The sequence below is a fragment of the Tetrao urogallus genome (genome assembly GCF_951394365.1).
Source record: "Tetrao urogallus genome assembly, chromosome: 4".
In the NCBI taxonomy this organism is placed as follows: domain Eukaryota; kingdom Metazoa; phylum Chordata; class Aves; order Galliformes; family Phasianidae; genus Tetrao; species Tetrao urogallus.
Window position 1 is genome coordinate 62,915,170 of NC_136817.1, and position 18,590 is coordinate 62,933,759.

At 43.9% G+C, this 18,590-nt stretch overlaps 1 protein-coding gene across 1 annotated transcript in view; it reads left to right on the forward strand.

Annotated features, from left to right (window-relative positions):
• Positions 1-14,828, forward strand: part of MXD4 (MAX dimerization protein 4) — a gene marked incomplete at both ends in the record, with an annotated part of 35,183 nt that extends 20,355 nt beyond the window's left edge. Inside the window, 3 exons of the mRNA XM_079534229.1 lie at positions 10,575-10,689; positions 13,682-13,841; positions 14,680-14,828. Of these exons, the coding sequence (XP_079390355.1) occupies positions 10,575-10,689; positions 13,682-13,841; positions 14,680-14,828 (424 nt within the window). The remainder of the gene's footprint in view (positions 1-10,574; positions 10,690-13,681; positions 13,842-14,679) is intronic.
• Between the last annotated feature and the right edge of the window lie 3,762 nt (positions 14,829-18,590).

Here is an 18,590-nt window from a genome sequence, read left to right on the forward strand (position 1 = left end):
AGTTGGAAATCAGGCAGTCCATTTGGATGTTGTCCTCTGTGGGGCTGGTCTGCAGGCAAACGACAGAGCATTGGAGGGCAGACAGCAGTGTCGCATCTCACACACTTCCCTGACACCTCACAGTGGCAGGAGGAGGACTTGCGTGGGAGGAGATGGAGGAATTAGATGGTAACAGGCACTAACTGCACCATAGGGATTTTGTCTTCTGCTGTGCCTCTGGGGCCCTCAGCAGTCTGTCTGCTGCCATGAGAGATGCTCTGGCCTCCCCAGCCCACCCTCCAGCGATAACCAGAGTGCAGAGAGCTTTGGAAGTTTGCTTGTGGTCACCCTGAGAGATGAAGGAACATTGATGTAGCTTGATGCTCATAAGTCAGAACAAGGAGAGGCTGGAGGGACAGGCAAAGGAGAAAGAGGGGAAGAGGGCAAGGTGGACAGCAGGGCCTGCCAGGTATCCTCTCATCAGCAGCCAGAGTCTCCTGCTCCCAAAGCAGCCGGGTTCACCTGTCCCCAGCTAGCCTCTTGCACACTGCTGCCAACATGTGTGCCTGGCCAAAAATTTATATATCTGTGGTATTGCAGGTATTTCCTTCAACTTACGTTTGCTAAATGATGTAGGAATAGGCCTGGTACATGAACGTACTCCAAAACATGAACGAGCTGCGACTTTTGGAAGGTAAAAAGCAAAGTTAAAGGCGTGGGGTCTTGGCTCAGCAAGTGGGCTGAAGTGGCAGTAAGTGAAAGTAAACAGAATACACTATGAATGCTGCAGTGTGCATCGGTGTAGAGGGACGTAGAGAACGTAAATATTTTTCAGAGTGAAAATGTGCAGAAGACATTGAGTTGGGAAGCGGTAAGCGTTACGACAGGCAGCAGATGTTTTCTTCTGTCTTCTGTGGTGTAAGAGTTAGAACCATCACCACTCATTTCTGACAGCTGCTCACATGAAAACATGTGGATGGCCAAGCTCAGAGCTCTTTTAAAGGTAATGATTACAAGATAGACTTGCAGACATTGCCTTTGTAGGGAAGTGATGTCCCTGTTCATTGCAGGGGAATTAGAGGAGATGACCTTTAAAGGTCCTCTCCAACTCAGATGGTTGTATGATTCTATTCAGACACTACAGAAGCACCCAAAGACCACTGACCTCACTGCTGGAGCTGTCTGGCCAGTTTCGATTTAGAGAAACAAAGACACAAAAATATTCAGGACACTGAAAATGCAGGTGGAGCACTGAAACTCCTGGTACTTGCTAAAGTAGGCTGTTGTGCTGATTCATAGAATGGCCTGAGTTGAGAAGGACCACAACGATCATCGAGTTTCAACCCCCTGCTACACGCAGGGTTGCCAGCCAGCAGACCAGGCTGCCCAGAGCCACATTCAGCCTGGCCTTGAATGCCTCCAGGGATGGGGCATCCACAACCTCCTTGGGTAACCTGTTCCAGTGTGTCACCACTGTGTGAAGAACTTCCTTCTACTATCTAACCTAAACCTCCCCTGTGTCAGTTTCAGACCATTCCCCCTTGTCCTATCACTATCCACCTTGGTAGACAGCTGTTGCCCCTCCTGTTTGTATGCTCCCTTCCAGTACTGGAAGGCCACAATGAGGTCCCCCAGAGCCTTCTCTTCTCTAAGAGCCCAGTTCCCTCAACCTTTCTTCATAGGACAGGTGCTCCAGCCCTCTGATCATCTTAGTGGCCCTCCTCTGGACTCATTCCAAGAGCTCTGTGTCTTTCTTGTTCTGGGGGCCCAGGCCAGGACGCAGTACTCCAGATGGGGCCTCACAAGAGCTGAGTAGACAGGGACAATCACCTCCCTCTCCTTGCTGGCCAACCTTTTTCAATGCAGCCCAGAACACAGTTGGCCTTCCAGGCTGGAAGTGCACACTGCTGGCTCACGTCCAGCTTCTCATCCACCAGGACCCAAAGTCCTTCTCTGCAGGGCTGCTCTCAACAGGTTCTTCTCCCAGTCTGTATAAACACCTGGGATTGCCCCGACCCAAGTCAGCACCCTGCACTTGGCCTTACTGAACCTAATTATTTTCATGTGGGCCCACTTCTCCAGCCTGTCCAGGTCCCTCTGGATGGCTTTCCTTCCCTCCAATGTATCGACTGCACTGCTCAGCTTGGTATTGTCCACAAACTTGCTGAGGGTGCACTTGATGCCATCGTCTGTGTCGTTGGTGAAGATCCTGAAGAGCACCAGTCCCAAGACCGACCCCTGAAGGACACCGCTTGTGAGCAGCCTCCACCCTGACACAGAACCATTGATCACAACCCTCTGGCTGCAAGCAGCCAGCCAGTTCTTAATCCACAGCCATCCTTCAAATCCACAGCTCTCCAGTTTAGAGAGATTGTCTGATCAGGCACTTGCAGGTTTTTCCATCTGTTACCTCTGTACCTTCCAGTGCTTCTATGCTGAATTTAGATACAGAGACCTGTGGGGGTATTAGACAAAGGCAAAAAAATACGATTTGGAACAAACCTATGAATCTTCACCTGCAGCACAAATTTCAGCATTTTGTTCATAGCTCAAAGAGAAGTACATCTACAGAAAGCTGATTTGCTTGATTTATTTTTTCCTTGTATAATAAAAACTAAAAGAGTTTGCTGTAAGGGCTCTGCTGAATTTTCTGTTTTTGACTCTGAGGCACTCAGCTGTGAGCAAATATTTCACACATCTCGAAGCAATCAGAATGTCCAAGTGCGGCACACTGGGTGCCTCGCCATGGTACAGTGCTTTAATACTAAGAGGTTTTCTTTCCTTTTCACTAAAGTAAATTTGTTGTGTAGATGAAGTAGATTGTGCAGCGTGAATATGAGCCTCTATTGAAAAACTGGGAATATGTTCGAGGTATCCTTTGTAGAGTGGAAAAAAGTATTGAAAGTGTTTCTGGCTGAAAGAAATATGGAAAATACGGGAGAGACAAGATTTTATACTTCAGTGGAGAGCTGTTATCTTGCATTGCATTTGATCTTTTTTCTGAAGGTACTCTAAATCCTGCCTGGACCATTAATAGAAAGGTTTCTTCAGAAGCATTTTGCTATAATGGAGTTTCTTTAATTTCTTAAGATGGAAGTTGTAGATACCATCTCTCTAAATGCCTGTGTAAACAAATGCATTTTAATTGGTGCAGGATCATCTTTGATGGCTTATTAAAAGCGTTGCAGAGCTGTAAATACATCATTCCTGGCAGTTCAGGAAAAGTGTTATCTTATGGAGGAGTAAGGCAGGTGTGCCTGAATACCAGCTCCTGCTACACAGTGGGGTATATAATTATGTCTGTATGTACATTGTATGTATGTACAGGGGTACCCAGGAATATAGAAAATAACATGCAAACATTTTGTTTCCAGCATCATAAAGCTATCCGTAGCAAAATTCTGTCACCAATCAGATGTGATTATGCATAAAAATAAAAAGAGATGGAGCTCTTGTAGGAGCTTTTAAGCAGGAGGGGGACGGACTCTTAAAACTAAAAGGGGGTTACTAAACTAAACTAAAATTTGGGTTAGATGTTAGGAAGAAGATTTTTACTTAGAGGACGTGAGGCCCTGGCACAGGCAGCCTGGAGAGCTGAGAGTGCCCCGTGCCTGGAGCTGGCTTGAACAGGCCCTGGCAGCCTTAGCTGGGGGGGTTCCCAGCCTATGGCAGGGGGTGGGACTGGGCAAGCTGAGAGGTTGGCATCTTTAGAAGCAGCTAGTGATAAGGGTTTGGACAGTAATGCTATCTGCAGTCATGGCCAGAATGGGTCATGAAAGATCCTCATTTGCTGATTCTCTCTAAAACTTTACTGCTCCCCATACAGGTGGTGGCTCTTCGTAAATAAAACTGTGAAGAGTCTTCCTGTAAAACACAGTATTTTGTGATTGCAGTTAGCTAGCTCACTTCTGTATTTTATGCCGAATTTGTTGTCTGGTGACAGATAGAATCACTTTTCTTAAGGAAGCAAACCCCATGGTTCACTGCAGCGGTTTCTGAGCTGAAGTTGTTGGCTCAACCCAAACCCCTTTGATTCACGAAGTACCTGGACTCCAGAGTCTGTGTATGTGACTCCAGATGTGAATTTTTGGTGCAGGGATCCTTCTCTGACTTTATCCTATGTATGTTATTAATCCAGTTTACTTAGTCATTGTGCAGCAATGAAAAATTTAGAAACTGCTCTATATTTAAACTTGTGTATATTAACTTCATTGCACAGCACAGGACCAGGTTTAAATGTGGAAAAAAATGTGAAACACGAAAGGAGGAATTTGAAATGCTTCAGTGACTCTGTCCAGTTTGTACGAATATTGCTTCTCCTTGATTTATTTCAGAATTTTTATTCAGGTTACCTGTAATAGTTGTGTTTGTTTTTTTTTTTTTTGAAGTGTGGAGGCTGTTTGTATTAAGAACTCTGGGGCTTTCCTTGTGAGCTAGGACGGGACTTACATTGTGGCAGGCTCTGAAGCTGTCTGTTTCTTGGATTGAAATAGATGAAGTGCAGAAATGATGATTTTCTTTAAATTTTTGCACCTATTTCAAATGTATCTATTGTTTTCAGAGGTGCAACTTTTAATGACTGCATTTTCATTGTCATTTGAGTGTTTGATCTGTAGTTCTTTTATTTGCAAAACATCTCCAAGTAAATATATTTAGCAATTGGTTTAAGAGTGTGTCAACCTCCTGTAGACACAGCTAGTTTAGTAGACTAAATTTGGGACTTCTGAAATACAGACACATGTTCAGCCATGCAAGCATTTTTAGCACTGAAAACATATTGCAGAAAGCACAGCTCGGGCCTTCTTGTGAAGCAGGCAGTGTTTCATGTCCATACATGCTTTCAGATCCTTGCTGCACACACCTCAGTATGGCCAGGACAACAGGGTGTCCTGACTGGGCAATCTGCTGGTAGGGCTCAGTAGGTATGGAGAAGTCAGGGCTGTTCTGGGACTTCCCATGGGACATCAGGCTTTGCTGGCAGAGTTGGCCCTTTCCTATTACAGCCAGCATTGAGTCAACACAAGAATGCGTACGTGTGAGAGAGTCACTCTTCTAACTTGGAGAGGCTGTGGACTGAGGTCTTGACGCACAAGGTGGATCCGTCAGGAATGTGACCTGTGTCTGTTGAGCTCTGTGCTCTTGTCTGTGACTGCTGAGGAATCCATGGATGAGCATTGCCATTTTGATGCTTTCCGCAGGCAGTGAGCAGCACAATGTCAGCAGTGGGAACTGCTGCTGCTGTCTTCAAGTGTAGCCTGGAGCACATGCCTGCCCCGTGCTTCCTATCACAGATGTGAGGAGGGCTGTCAGCAGCTCTGTCTTGTGTGGGTTTCCCTGCCAGGGCGGTGTGATACATGCATGTTTGGACATGGCAGCATTTTTCACTGCCACCCTGTAAGCTGTCATGAATGTCTGTGCCATGTAATTTCACTTAGGCCTGGCTGAGGCATGCCACAGGGAGGGTAAAGCAGCTTGCTTTGGACATGCATTGCCAAAGGAAAGCGTTGCCTTTCCTGTTGACTTGGTGCAGATCAAAGGGTTAAACAACAGACCCCAGTTTAGGTCTCTTGATTTGTACTTGTGTGGTTTAGGAAACGTACTTTCACTGCCACCAGAGAGCTGTGCAGCTGCTGCCTGAGCAGTAGCTTTTTGCTTTTTGCTGCCTACTTTTTAACTGTCTGCAGGTTATTTCTATCTGCCACGCTGTGTCTAAAAAAGCTACGGAGAGCTCCCATGGAAAGCCTGTAGGTGGATCAGGTCACTCCACAAACCTACAGCACTGTATTGGATAAGACTGGCAGTTTGAACTGCACTGTTTTTTTCTTTTCTTTTTTTTTTTTTTTTGCTGCTATGTGAGTCAAATGCTATGGTTTTCCAAGCAGTCTGATTTATACAGTCACAGCAGTGTTGATTGGAAGGACCTCTGAAACACTGTGGTTTTGTCAAGATGAATTTTGAAAAACCTCCAGCAGCAGCACTTGTGCAGCTTTTCTGGGCAACCTATTCTGCATATGCACTGCTTTCGTAATAAATTTGTTTCCTAATGCCCATCCTGTACCTCACAGCCATTGCCTCTTATTTCATTATTTGGCCTTACCAAGGAGTATTTTGTTCCCATTGCAACCACCCGTCAAGAAGTTGTAGGAATTTCTTGGAATTGTTGCAGTTTTCTTGGAATTAAGATTATCCAGTGCAAACAATAGGCTTTTTGTTCTTTTTCTTTCCCCCTCTGCAACATAGCATTCCATTTCTTGGTGTAAAATATATTTGCATCCAGAATTTCATACCTATGGGGAAGCTTCCTGACTGCTATTTAATAGATTAATTTATGCAATTTTGAGACAGGTTTGAGTCAGAGATCTTCATGTGCTTTTGTACAGCAGCCTGTCTTAAAAGAGTGGTAAATCCGAGCTCCTCCAGCCAGCATGGCTCCTTGCCTTTCTGTGGAATCTATGGACTGCAGAGCGTGGCCTTCAAGTGAACTTCTTATGGAAGTGCTGTGGGGGAATCTCCAGCACAGCTGGGCATGGCATCCTGTCCGGACTTGGTGCCTTGAGGCAGGCCCCTCACATGGCCCTTTGGCCTGGCAGGTTCGTTTGGCTGAAGTACTTAGCAAGTGTTGCCCCGTGCTGCTTTCACAGTTTCAGTGTGAGTTCAGGGAGTCCCAGTCAATAGCTGTTATGGTGGCTGTCAAAAAGTGATTGTCGTTTCTATGAAAGTGGTGAACCACCCACCTGCTGTAGGACAGCTGCCCCAGGGGAGCCTTGACTGACGCAGAGGGGCTATAGCTCCTTTTTATTAAGCATTAGTAGAGCATTACAGGACCATGTGATAGGCTCACTCATGAGGAAAAGACTGAAGTTGCTCAGAGAGCTGTAGCACCTCTGCTATGAAGAAAGGCTGAGGGAGTTGGGCTTTTTCAGGCTGGAGAAGGGGAGACCACTGCGGCCTTCCAGTACTTAATGGGAGCTTATGAACAGGAGGGAGACCGATTTTTCATGCAGTCTGATAGTGATAGAACCATAGAATCATTGAGGTTGGAAAAGACCTCCAAGGTCATTTAGTTCAACTGTGAACCCATCCTCTCCATGTCCACTGACCATGTCCCTCAGTGCCTTCTCTACCCTTTTCTTGAGTACCATCAGGGACAGTGACTCCAGCACCTCCCTGAGAGGCCTGTTCCATTGCCTCACCACTCTGAGAAGAAATTAGGAGGAATTTCTTTACTAAGAATGTAGTGAGGCTGTGGCACAGGCTGCCCAGTGAGCTGCGGGTGCCCCATACCTGGAGGTGCTCAAGGCCAGGTTGGCCCTGTGCAGTCTGAGCTGGTGTGGGGCAACCAGCCTACAGCAAGGGGTTGGGAATGGATAGGCTTTGAGTTCACAGCCCAACCCGGCCCATGCCATTCTGTGATGTTCTATGGAGTCTTGACCATCTGACATCTTCGTCTTCAGGCAGAAAAACACATGCAGTGTCTGAGGTGGGTCACTTGGCTTCTCTCTCAACACCTCACTCCATCCACACAGCTCAAGTATGTGAATTTTTGGAGGCTTGTTACAGGTCCTTAACTTCTCGGCTAAATTCAAGAGCAGCGATGAAGGGAATATTTCTGTGCATCCACATGGGAGCGGAAAAGCGTGTGCTTTTCTAGGCACCGGCTTACTCGCCTGACATCATGCGTGGTGTGGGCGAAGGTGTCATGTTTTGGAGCTGGAGCAGTGTAATTACTGCACTGAGCCGCATCGCGGGCACAGAGACTGTTCCCCAGCTCTTCTCGGACCAGACAGCTTTTTGCTTATTTTCTAGGTAGAGTATGTGGCCTGATGTACAGAACACAAAGGGCTCAGGCTGTGATTACCTCTGCGGCTGCCTTCTGGGTGGCTCCCATTGGCCGAGGAGGAAAAGCTGTCGGTTCCCTGCAGCCAGGGAGAAGTTAGTGCTGACAGATCCCGCGCGTGACAATTTATCTGCTGTGAAGTCGGAGTCCCTTGCTGCTGCTGTGATCGGTTACTGCAGCATGCCAGCAATGCTCTCTTACATTCTTAGAGGGTTTTTTTCCAAGATTTGTAAACTGAAAACTGTGGGGTATTTACTCTAGTAATTGTGGCAGGGTGGAGTTTCCGTGTTCATAATTCAGGCCATTGATGATGCTCTTGTGTTACAATACATGAATTAGCAACATAAACATTTATGTAAAGACATGAGTAAAAGAATGAAAGAAAATATCCCCTTGTTTACACTCACAAAAAAAGATGAAGTTCCCGTGGGTGTTTCAGCAAGGTGTGTTTATTACACTGTGCTGTCTGTTGTTAGAGAATGTTTTAAGGCATTATTAGTATTTTAATATCGCGCTCCTTTTAATTATTCTCATTGATCAGTTAAAATATTCTTATTAACTTCAGTTGTATACTCTTTGTGGCACTGCTGCCAAATCCTGCTTTGCCTGCTTTGCGTAGGACATAAAAGAGCAGTGCTTCAGCCAGGCTCACAGCCTCGCCCACTGGATGTATCTCTGCTCGTTGCCCCAGCGGGTGCTAAGGAAGTGCACCAAACCCTTATTGTGACCCTGCAGTAAGCAGACTTTCTTCAAATACCAGCAGAGGCAGATAAGCTGGGTATGGAGCCTGGCTTCCACTGATGTATTTCAACATGAATATTAAGTAGACTTTAGATTAACAGTTCAGTGTATTCGTTATAATACTTCTAATTACTGCAAGCAGTCATTCTGGTCCATGTGTTTAACTCTCTGTTTGCCACGTGGGTACTCTTCTTGTCCCCTCTCTTGCCACATCCTCCTTTATCCTCAGTCCCCACTTCTCTGTCAGCTGTCTAAATAGAGTTGCATCCAAGTTGTACCGAGTGACGCAATGGCTGCATGCATGCTTAGAGGCCAGTTAGAAATCAAAAAGATGGATTGAATTCAGTGCTCGAAGCAAGATTTTAGTTAATACACACATAAAAAAAACCAGGTAGCTATTAAAGGCTATAGAAAGAGAAATAAAGCGTTACCTGTGTTCCCAGTATAGCTCCCAGTAGCCCCTGATGGTGGCACTTCATCCTTTGCATCTGCTGTAAAGGTCGGCATCGTGGCTCAGCTCAGCAGTCCCAGGGCTGCTCCCACCTACGAGGCTGTGCATGAAATAAAAGCGGTTTGGTTGTTAGGTGCAGAGCCTTGAATACCAAATAAACCAATAAACCAAACCCCAGCCCTAAACAAAGAGTATGGCATCTGTTCTCTCTTGAATCATACTTCCACCAATAACCTCTTTCTCCTAAATGACTTGAAGAAAGAATTAACAGTTCTACAGAATGCTCTTTGAATTCATACCTAATGCACCACTAATTTACAGGCAGCCAGAACTACAAGTCAGTGTGTCGTCATTACAGCACTGAATTTTCATTAGGTTTTATTTTGCGTTTTTCTCCCCCATTCATTCTCAGGTTTTTGCATTACAGTACTCAGTCCAGATACGATGTTACCTGTCATTCAGTTTACACTGAATCCTCTTAAGTTGCATTTCAGATACTGATGCTGAATTCTTGTTCTGAATGTCCTGACCAGGAGCATTACATTTCCCGCACAGTTTGTTTCCTTCATGCAGCATACAGCAGATTGGAAACAGATAATTATTCATGTCACACTTGTGATCCGCTTCGCTTATTATTAGTGCTGTGTGGGGGCTGTAGGCATGCTCCAGATCATTGCTTTGTTCAGTCTGGGCTGGTGGAAAGAAAATGGTACAGATGTTGCTCATGTAAGTGCTGCATCTATTTCCATTGTGTAAAACTGAAAGGTGCGATGTTCTTTGGTTTGCTCTGCTTTGCTTTGGCAGTTACAGTAGAGTTGCATGGAGTGTTGTACTGCCAGTGCCTCCTTAAAGAAATACAAAAAGTTTGGAAATCAGCTAGCTGTAGAAATGCCATTTTGCTTATCCTCATTCTTTACCAATGGATTTGATGCCATTAGTATAGGAGAAAAGTTGCTGGGAGTGGTAATGGTATCACTTGAATGAGAGCAATGGACCTGACACTGCTGGAGCTCATTGGTGTTGCTCCAAGTGTTGTTCTGGCTCCCTCACAGTGGGCTGTGGGTTCGTACATGGGCAGGAGCAAAAAGGGTCCATGGTGAGGGCTGAGAGGTACAGCTGGAAGCAGCCGTGCCTTGCAGGAGCACAACCATCACATCGGGCAGCGGGGAGCTGCAGTGTGCAGGCTCTGCTCCCTCCCACGGGCTGGAAAGCCATCCAGGTTGGGGTGAAGTCTCCACTTTTCTTCTTTATTCAACCACACATTCAATGTGCAGCCTCGGTTGAGTTACTTTCTCTGGATGTACTTCCCCTTCCTTAAGTTGGGAATAACCAGACAGAGCAAACTGCTTTCAAATATAGGTATGAAAATAGTGTACGAGTGTGCCAAGTAGCATTACTACATTTCAAGTGACCTTTCGGTCTGAAACTTTGCCAAAGGAAGGGGAGAGGAAGCCACTGTTGAATTGAGTTTTGCAGAGAGATCCTGCAAACAGATGGTGTTTGCATATAGGATGTGCAATTCAAGTGCAACTTTACTACAACACTCTTCATTTTTAATAATTGCAGACGGGCGAAACTCCGGCTATATTTGGAACAGCTAAAACAGCTCGTGCCTCTTGGGCCGGACAGCACCAGACATACCACTCTAAGTCTGTTGAAAAGAGCTAAGATGCATATCAAGGTAAAAACATTCATCTGTATTTTTACATTTTTAAAGCATAATCTTCCAGAATGTGTATCCATAAAGAGGAGTTTAATTTTCACACAAGATCTGTATCCATATGTCTGATCTTCTGGCTCTATTGGTCTGTATTAGAAGCAGGGTTTTCACTCAGGTTATCAAGTTTTTTATGTGCTTTGCAGTATCAGATATATAAAATGGTGGTTTTGTGATTATTAACGGTTTACATTGTATTAAAATATATGTATATCATGGGTGTTATTTGATTAATGTACTTATTTTAAGGACTGAAAAAAGTAGCAATGTACTGCACTTGATGTCAGTGTGAAAATACCAATAACTGGTAATGAAATAACTAACGGAGTCAAAGGGATTATAGCTCCTAACGAGTCTCACCCTCATCCCATACTCCAGCAACCAGATCCTGGAGCATGTGCCAATCACTTAAAAGAAACCAAAAATAAAATCTCATCTCCTGTTAGCTGCCACTCCCTTTGCACGCTTTGTGTGAGCAACACCTGAGCCACCAGCTGAAAACCAAAACGAAACCTCACCTGTGCTTTAGCAACAGTGCAGGTTAGACATGTGCACAGACAACACAAAGGAGATCCCTCCTGAGCCCTGCTCTTTCCTAAGACTGCGTAGTTTCACTCTCGTCATTTTCAGGGGAATGGAAGCACAGATAGATGATAATATTTAAATGCAGAAGGTTAAAGAACAGGTTTCTGATGCCGTCTCCAGGACTGTAATTATTTGTCTGGCATTTTTTTCAATGTAAAAGGGGAAAAGAGAGAAAAGCAAAAAGTGTCGTGAGAGGCTGAATGCTGCCAGTGGTCTGGGAATATTTTGGAGAACAGCCTGCTGCTGTACAGCAGTGACATTCAGTGCAATTGCAGAAATGGCTGTAATTCGTAGGAAGCATTAAGGATGAATTCAAGCAAAGCCATTCTTGTAAACAAGGTTACTCAGCTCCTTCTTCAGCTCTTGTAAGCACGTTTACTCCAGCTGAGCAACCCCTGTTTTGACCATTGGAGATTTTGGCTGCTTGTTTATAATTCAGGCTAACATGCATGAAAGGCACTGCGTGTGGTTTTTGTCTCGGGCTGCCCCCCTATCATGGGCTTATGCATACAAATTGAAAAACTGTTTTTACAAGTGGCAAGTGTGAGAGATTAGCCATGCAGTTAACATTTCAGCTGCTGATAACAAAGCTAGGAACGGATTCTTTCCCAGTCTGTCGTGCACGGTACCATGTACTCCTTTTCTCAAAAGTGAAACTGAAGTTTTGTTTTCTTTTTGAGATTCTAACTGAACCCACCTCCACTGTTCTGATGCCTGACTGCTCCCCTCCAACAGATCTGCAGGCTTTCGGACAGCCACCTCTCAGCTGCACTGTCAGAGCAGGCACTGCCCCGGCCTTTCCAACACAGCAATTAGTTCTGAACTTTTCACACGCATGCCCATACACTGAAACTTACCCTGAGAGATCGGACAGTTTTGGGTCTCCTAGATACAAATCACCGAGTTCATTCCTGAAAGAGTTGTTGGAGTTTGGGACCACAGCCAGGAAGATAGAGGAAAAGGAAATGTGATCAGTTGGGCACATTTGGTGTGCTGTGCACATGGATGTACTCCCCATTTGTTTATTGTAACATCGTGTTCCTATGTATGATGCATATCTGAGTAATGTGTGGCCTGGGCTCACAGTGAGGCTACAGAAATTAGGTTTCATTCAGGTGGGAAGCTGCTGAGTTGAGTAACATCAATTATGTTTTCAAAGATAAAAACATTTGCTTTGGGGTTGGCATTAGAACAGCAGAATCCTTGCAGTCACTTGGCTCGTGGTTTGTTGTGTGCTGTCCCACCCCACTCTCCTCTAGAAACCCACACATAGGTTCATTCACATGGTAGGGAAAAGTCAGCAGCAGCTGTATTCACTCCCAATACATCTCCTACATCTCAGTGGTCATGTAAACACTGCTCAAAGAGAAATTTGGTCTAGCTTATAAGTGCTTTTTCTGCCAGAACCTGTAATTTACTTCATCACTTAGATTAAAAGAATTGCCTTTTGTGTGTGTGTGTGTTTTGTTTGTAGCTCCTGCTTTTGATCCAATCATATCCATTCTACTTCTTCTTTAGTTATGCAGTCCGTTTTTGAAAATAGCTATCAGTGATTGGAAAAGCATTCAGCTGAGATCTGAGAGTATCCCTGCTATTACCTTTCTACCAACAGTGCATTGTGTTCTACGCAGTGTGAGGCATTCTTTTTCGTTCCAAAATGAACACCTTATTTTATTCAAGTAACTGGAAAGATCTGGGGCTGATTCATGAAAGGACTCATTCACAGGTTGTTTGCTGAGAAGTATTGGATTAATAGTGCTGATTTTGTTAGGGGGTTATCATAGAGTTATCAGAGAAGTGCTAGGAAAAAGAAATGCAAGAATGAAGGGAATTGTTGGTAAATTCCTCCTACTTCATATATAAAGTAATACTGGAGTATTGATAATGAAGCACTCTTAAATGGTAACTATTTCCATAGCCTCTGGTAGTACAGGGAGCACAGAGGAGCCTGTAATGGTTCCTTTACGGCGATAACTCTCTTGTTTCACCTAAAGAGCCATAAAACTCTGCTTGAAACCGGAGCCGTGCTTTAGTTACCAAAGATGGTGACAGTTTTGCCCGACAAAATGATTTAAATATTCCCCAGAACCAAGGCAACAATCATTCAGTCTTAGCTGAGAAGCTTTTGCTAGTGGCAAAAGGGTCCCTAAGGAATACTTTTCTTTTACTGTATCCATGTATTTTACTGTGAAACCAATTCGCTTCCGGACTGGCCAGCTGAAGTTGCACGGAGCTCTACAGGGTGGTAACAGAAATAATTGTGTCTGATCATCAATTCACGCTCTAAAAGAACTGATTGGAGAAGATCCAAAGTTATGATGCTTTAACACAAGTACGATCTGTTGGCTTACTGATACTCTCTCTCTTTAAGAAATTGGAAGAACAGGACCGAAAAGCTCTGAATATTAAAGAACAATTACAGCGGGAACACCGCTACCTCAAACGCAGGTTGGAGCAGCTATCCGTGCAGGGCATGGAGCGCATCCGCACTGACAGTATGGGATCAACAATATCCACTGACTCTGAACAAGGTAAGTGCGTGGGGGCTGCCCAGAGGGGCCTGCAGCTGTGGGAAAGAGGGGGAAGCAGGGAAGCAAAAAAAATCAATTTTTCGATACACAATCTAGAACTAAGATCAAGTTTTCAACAAAACCCAGACAAAACTGTCCGTTACGCAATCTACAGAACGAAAAGCACGGCATCTTTTGTATATTCTTTGCAAAACAGTTATTTGCCTTAATTCGTTTGCGTGAGTAAATCGATTTCACATCATTTCTTGTGAAATGTTACAATATTTTCTGTGCAGTGATCACCAAGTGTTTCCTACATTTGGTTTTCATTTAAGAGTGAGCTGTCGGAGCTCCCCATCACCTTTTGTCATCTTCTGGTTAGCAGTGTGTCTGTCAGTGGGGACTCACACACACAGCCCTTTCCAGGGCCCGTGGGAGACGGAGCTGTTGGTCACAGTGCAGCTCTTGGAGGACAGATGGCTGCACCGCAGTCACTGCGAGCTGACACCTGCAGGTTGAGCTGCCGCGTGTGGTGCTACAGCTCAGAGCCCAGAGGGTTTGGGTTTTCTTCGTGTGTTTTTTAAGATCAGCATCTCTGAACAGGTTGGAACTGTTCTGGGACAGCATTTGGTGCTGATGTCTTGCTGTGTATTTATGTAGGCGAGGACAGGAGGGATTTTAATTCTCAGGTGGACAAGATGCTACTTACCTCAGGAGCTACCGTTGCAGGCTTCTTTTAATTACAGAAAATGAATGATTCAGGTTCCACCTGCACGTTGGTTACGCAGGCAGCGCTGGCCCCTGTTTACTTGTTAGAGAAGCTGCGTTTCTGAAAATACACTTCTTACGTTTTCTTTAGAAGTAGACATTGAAGGAATGGAGTTTACACCCGGGGAAATGGACAGTGTTGGAAGTGCCAGTGATGCTGAAGACCACTACAGTTTGCAAAGCGGCTCGAGCGATGGAGGTTACACACATTCCCGCAGACTGAATGCCAGGCTCTCATAGTGCCTGAGTTACCAGTTCAACTCAGGACCATCTGACTGAAGCACTTATATATGAATATTCCAGAGGTGTCAACTGCCACTCTTCCGGGAAACCCCAACCACAGTACTCTGACATGGAGGTTTCTTACCCACGGTTCCCTGCACTGTAACCACAATATTAGATATTGTAAATCATGGGTTTGTTGCAGAGAACTGTGGTTAGGTACAGTTGTGACTTAAAGCTAGCTTGATGTAGCTCTACTGCAAATTAAAGAAAAGAAATTGTCATTCCATTCAAGAGGTATTAAATTCAAACTGTTGGAAGCATGGCATAAGGAAGTTTGACAGTTATTTTGATTTTGCAGAAATCATTTTCAAACATGGAAGAATGAACAGAAACTACCATGCGTTAGTGATTCGGAGATACAAAAACCTAAAACTACTCTTTGTGGTATTTTTACATGGAAAAAAAGAAAATGGAACCCTGTATAGCAGGCTCTGTTGTATCAATTCTTTCAGCAGTTGTTTGGGTAAAGCAGGCGGATAAACCTTCAAATTACAGATGATCTTTAGAAAAGGTCATATTTACAAGTCACTACTGTACTTCAAAATGGGGGAAAAGCCAGCTCTAGTAATGACTTCATGTGGGATGATCTCAACTTTCTTCTGCTTTTTTGTATTCAGTATCCAACCAGCAGCAAATCATTCCATCCATGTTAACAGGAGGAGTAGAATGCAGCACTGCAGTTTGGACCTGTTACTGTGGAATGGATGACATTGAAGCATTTCAGTGTTTTTGGTGGTGTTTTTTTTTTCATTTCTTTGTCTGAAAAATACAGAACTCAAGCGATCCAGATTGTGATAGCTAATCTTTCCTTGCAGGGAAATGAAATTTCTGTTTGCTTGTATTTTTTTTTTCTTTTTACACATGTCAATACATTTTTATGGAAGGCATGGCTTAAAAATACAGTATTCAGCTAGAAGATAATTAATCCTTTTTTCTTTTGCACACTATAATTGCATTTTCTATTCTTAAAAAAGTGCAAAAAATTTAAATGTATGCTGTAAAACAGCAAAGTTTATTTAGTACTCATCAAGCTGTTCAGAACATATTTACCCAAATTATAGCAATACTATGAAGATGTATTTTAATACAACTTCTGCTTAGTGAAGTCATTAGAGCTTGGCTTGCCGGGTAAGAAAAAATGGACCAGTCTTTGCATTACCTGTTTAAAGAAGGTCTTTTAAAAAAAAAAAAAAAAAAAAAAAAAAGAAAGAAAAAAAAAAAGAAAGAAAAAAAGAAAAAAAAAAGAGAAAAAAGCTATAAACACTTTTAGGGAAGTGATTTTAGCAAGTGTAGTCTATATTTCCTGTAAGAGATTTTGTATTATATTTTCCTAAATGTTCTCATTTACTTGTATAGGGAGGGGAATGGTACAGACCCAGACCAGAGTCTCAGGGACTCTTCACCTTTGTCATATTGTGCCTTGGTGACCATTTATGTATGCCTCTCCTTTTCATTGTTTAAAGGACAACTAAGCTTTGTTTCCAGACCCTCCATTTGAATGGTCAGTTGTCCACCTTCCTACCGATGAAGTAGAGAGGTGTGTTTATATCTTTACCCTCTCACAACTGATTCAGTGTGGCTTTAAGTAAAATCCTAAATTTAGGTTTCGGTGCGAGGGTTAATTGTATAAGCCCTCCTTTTGATTCTTCAGCACCCAAATCTATATTTTGTTAGCTTATAAAGTCAGGGTCTCTGTGAGACCAGTGCTCAGTGGCTAGGGAAACACAAATGTACTGTGTAAGGCTATGGGATGTCCAAGTGTGGTGCCATTTTTAGCATTCAGATACAAGACCTCATGACATGCTGACCATAATGATCAAAAACAAAGATTCAGTTGTTCTTTCAACATCTGACATACGTGTCCTCCCTTTGGCTCTTACAACACCGAGTAGAAATACGAATACATTTTGTGGCAGCTTACAGATCCTTGTTTGCACTCTCGCTTACTGCTTGGAACTTGCCAACAAGGAAAATGTATATGTTTAATGTACATAACCTAACAGATTGCCACCCCTACTTTGGCTCTGGGGAGGGGCATAAGGTTATCAACTCTGGCAGCTGAATAAGAAAACAATTAACCTTTTCTGTGATGCAGGTTTTGGTATTATGTTGTATACACCTTGCATTTTACTAAAATCCTCGTTGTTGGGGAAAGCACACAGCAATATACTCATTGTGTGTAGCTGACAAGCAGCAGAAATTACTAGCTCCTTTGGTGCATATGAAACTAATTTCCAAATCATGGAAAAAACAAAACAAAACAAAACTAAGAGTTTACTTTAACATACGACTGTTAACAGGAAAAAAAAACAGGCTAGTATATTGTTGCTGTTCATTTATTCTATAATGAACACGTTCATGAATTGTAAAGTGTTTCTTTTCGTGACAAGCAGCTCTTGCACAGAACCTCCTAATGAAAAGAGATTTGAAACTTACAGAAGGAAAGACAAGATTTTAAATTGAACATTATTGTACCTTAGGTCAACCTGAAATTTTCCTTTTAAAGATGAATGTGCTAACTTAATGAGTTCTTCCACGCTGGGTATCCATGGCTTTGTAGATCTTATATTTTCAATAAAAATTACTCGAATAATCTTGAGTGGAAACAAAAAGGGTTCATTTGTTTTTACTTTTCCAGTTGTTACAGTGGGGGCTGCTATTCCAGTGAAAAGATCCTCTTGATGCGCTCTTCTCCCCATTGTAAAGCAGTGCTTCCTCCAGATGCAGCCCCTTGTCTGCAGGCAGTTCAGGACAGCAGCCGGAAGCCCCACAGCTGCTCCAGGTGCCGGGCTTCCCAGCTGGCATCTCAGCACCACGCTGCCATTCAGGCTGGCAGTTTCTTCCAGAGCACATCTTACTGCGCTGTGTGTGGCGGTGGCACCCCGGGATGTGTCACCTAGGGGTGGGCAGGGCGTCCTGGTTTTGCTCATTTTCAAGCTGAATCTTTGTGTGCATGTTCGTGTGTGTACACGCATGCAGGGATTGGTGTGCGCACAGCTACCTGTAACCACAGCATTCATGGAAACAAATGCTGTTTGTTTTTTTCCAAGATGAAACGCAGCAACCGTGCTGGCAGATCTGCCGCTCTGTGTCATGACTGTGCTTTGGGCAGGTGAGGTCCCACTTCTATCTTCATCTTTCTTCCTTCACGTTACCCTGTGTGGGCAGGGCTCTGCAGAGACGCCGCCATCGCAAAGGACTTTATGCAGAGTGCGAAGGCCTGGCCTCGGGGCTGGCCCTTCCCTGCTCCTGGGGCAGCGCTGTGAGTGGGTCTGTGCCATCACAGGGGAGAGCCATAAATCCAACCCCAAATGGTTAACTTTTCTGCAAATTCTCAGCTGCAATTAGGATGAATATGCCTTCACTCCCATCCCAGCTCTGACTAACTTGTATCCCATGGAGGCTGGCTTACTTATCTTTCTAAAAGAGTGGGGCTTGACCAGTGGAAGTTGCAGCATGTTGTTGCCTGGGACTGAATCCTGTGGGCTTTTTTGTACGAAACTCAATCTAGGCTCAGAGTGAGTTTCATTAGAATACCACAGACATAAATTGTCCCCCAAAAATCAACAAGAACGACAGAGTTCTTCATCTGATGGGTTTCATATCATGAATGATTCTTTCTTAGTTAACATCTGGGATGGAAAAAAAAAATGCTGATAAAACCTTCATAAAATTTAAAGAATTATCGCTTTTCCTGACCCTCCACAATATTTTTTA